The 2,154-nt window shown below is 37.8% G+C and overlaps 1 protein-coding gene across 1 annotated transcript in view; it reads left to right on the forward strand.

The window, feature by feature from the left end:
* The first annotated feature begins 297 nt into the window (after positions 1–297).
* EPS8 (epidermal growth factor receptor pathway substrate 8) overlaps positions 298–2,154 on the forward strand; it is a 42,993-nt gene continuing 41,136 nt past the window's right edge. Inside the window, exons 1-2 of the mRNA XM_009080146.1 lie at positions 298–408; positions 1,569–1,642. Coding sequence (XP_009078394.1) covers positions 347–408; positions 1,569–1,642 — 136 coding nt within the window. The 5' untranslated portion in view covers positions 298–346. The remainder of the gene's footprint in view (positions 409–1,568; positions 1,643–2,154) is intronic.

Here is a 2,154-nt window from a genome sequence, read left to right on the forward strand (position 1 = left end):
ACATCTTGTTCACTTCTGCAGTAGATGTTGTTCTTTGTTTAGTGAGCCTTTTATTCCTAAAGACCATTGTATCATTAATAATAGCTTTATTCACTAAATTATAAATTGTTTGAAGCAATAACTATCAAACTATAATCGGGAGAAGTTCCATAAGGTCTTTAAGGCATCACCACAGTGCAGTTAATAACAACTGAGCTTGTTGATGCAATTTCTTTCCCATTTCAACCATAATTTTCTCATTAGGTTTGTATTACATCTGTATTAAGTCTTCATCTTCTAGAAGATTTCAAGCCATGTGCTGTTGTTTCTTTTCCCAGATCGTTCCCATCACTAAGTGCCAGTAAGGATGAACGGACATATATCAAACACCCCTCCTGGTGGATATGGAAGCTATTTTCCTCAAATGAAGTAAGGTTATGACTTTTGATTTTCTTTTTCTGGGAAAAAAAATTAAAATAAAATTGTAATTACTTCATTAAGCTTTCATGTCAGCTAGAGGGGGAAAAAAAATTAAAATAAAACTGTAATTCCTTCATTAAGCTTTCATGTCAGCTAGAGCTATAAGGATTAGATCCCATTGGAATTAACAAGGGTGGTTTCTTAAGAGAGTGTTTCCAGACCATGGAACCAAACTGACAGATCTCATCTGACTGATTTTTGTGAGAGTAAAGCTGTGTTACTGAACGGACTCATCTGGAACAGAAAAATAAATTGCTGTAGCCATAACATGCTTATTGTGTTGCTTGGAGAAGGTCTTTGTATGCCTGAGATGTTTAAGGTTAGCTGAGTGAAGGGATTTTTATGCATAAAAGATGAGGCTGCCTTTTCCATCTGTGAGAAAATGCTGTTTCCCAGTAAACAGAACTGAGCAGCTGTTACCTGAAAGTGTTACCTTGCCTGAGATAAGAGGATGCTCCCTGGATCAGGAGCATGACATTAGGCTTATTCCCAACACTAATGAGAATTTACCTATCTGATGCCAAAGAACAAATTCCTGCATGGAGCACATAATGTGTGCTGGCCTTTGCTTTTTGTACTGTTTTCTCTTTAAAGGGAGCTTATATATGACTCATTCTTGTTGTTACACTGGAAGGAAGTGATATTGCCTTTTCATTTGCTGAAGGCAATGATAGTAATTTTAAATCTTACATGAAAACCAGTTAAAACTGTTAAAACTAATCAACACTTGTGTATGCAAGAAAAGAACCCCCAAAATGCTACCAAGTCTTTGGCACAGCCATTATTATAATCATTATTGTTGTTGTTATTATTGCTGTTATTATTTAGTGATTTTTGGTCACCTACATTCTGGTAGTATCTATCTACCACACCCCAGTTGTGCATGATGTTGTATTAATGCAACAAAAAAGAGCTCAGGAAGGCTTGAAGCCCAAGTGAAACACTCCTCATTAGACTGATCATGTGGAACAAATATCCAGTATCATTCCCTCTGTTACTGATGGTATAGGTATGTGTAGCCCTACATAAGGGGAGGGTTTTTTCCTAGTGCTTGTTTTTGTGTGCCAAATACACCTGTACAGAAGTTAATCAGAAATGTTTTCTTCCAGTGGCTATGGCTCCCCAACGTTTGCTCAGGCAGAGAGGGAGCAGAATTCAAGAACAAGTGCAAAAGCTCTTTATGGTAAGGCAGCAAAAAGTTTCTAAACCTCTGTGCTAAACTGTTGTTTAAATAATGATTGAGATGTCATGGTCAAAATATTTTCTACATATTAATCTGAAAATGTGTGTGCATACCCAGGGGTGTGTATATCAACTGAACAACAGAGTGATTTTATTCCTACTTAAGCAAACTAGGCTAACTAGAAAATGGTTTTGCAGTTTACTAAGCAGAGAACTCCCACCTGCTTGTTTTCAAGGCAGCGATGTATAAAGCATTTATCAAATAACTGAGTGATCCTATAGCTAAGGTATGCACCAGGGGGAAGGCTCTCAGGGGTCTAGCAGTGCTGTAGGCTTGTTTCATGGCCTGTGCCTCCCCCTGCCCTCCCCAACTTTATCTTCTGCTAGCAGAAAGGAGATTTACAATATTATTCTTCTTTGACACAAGGATTCCATGGAAATTTGATTTGATGTAGCAGATTTGGACTCCTGTTTGGTGTGCTGTTTTCAACAGGCTCTGTGACTGTCAGATGT

This window comes from Acanthisitta chloris, unplaced genomic scaffold, assembly GCF_000695815.1.
Source record: "Acanthisitta chloris isolate BGI_N310 unplaced genomic scaffold, ASM69581v1 scaffold9138, whole genome shotgun sequence".
NCBI lineage: Eukaryota > Metazoa > Chordata > Aves > Passeriformes > Acanthisittidae > Acanthisitta > Acanthisitta chloris.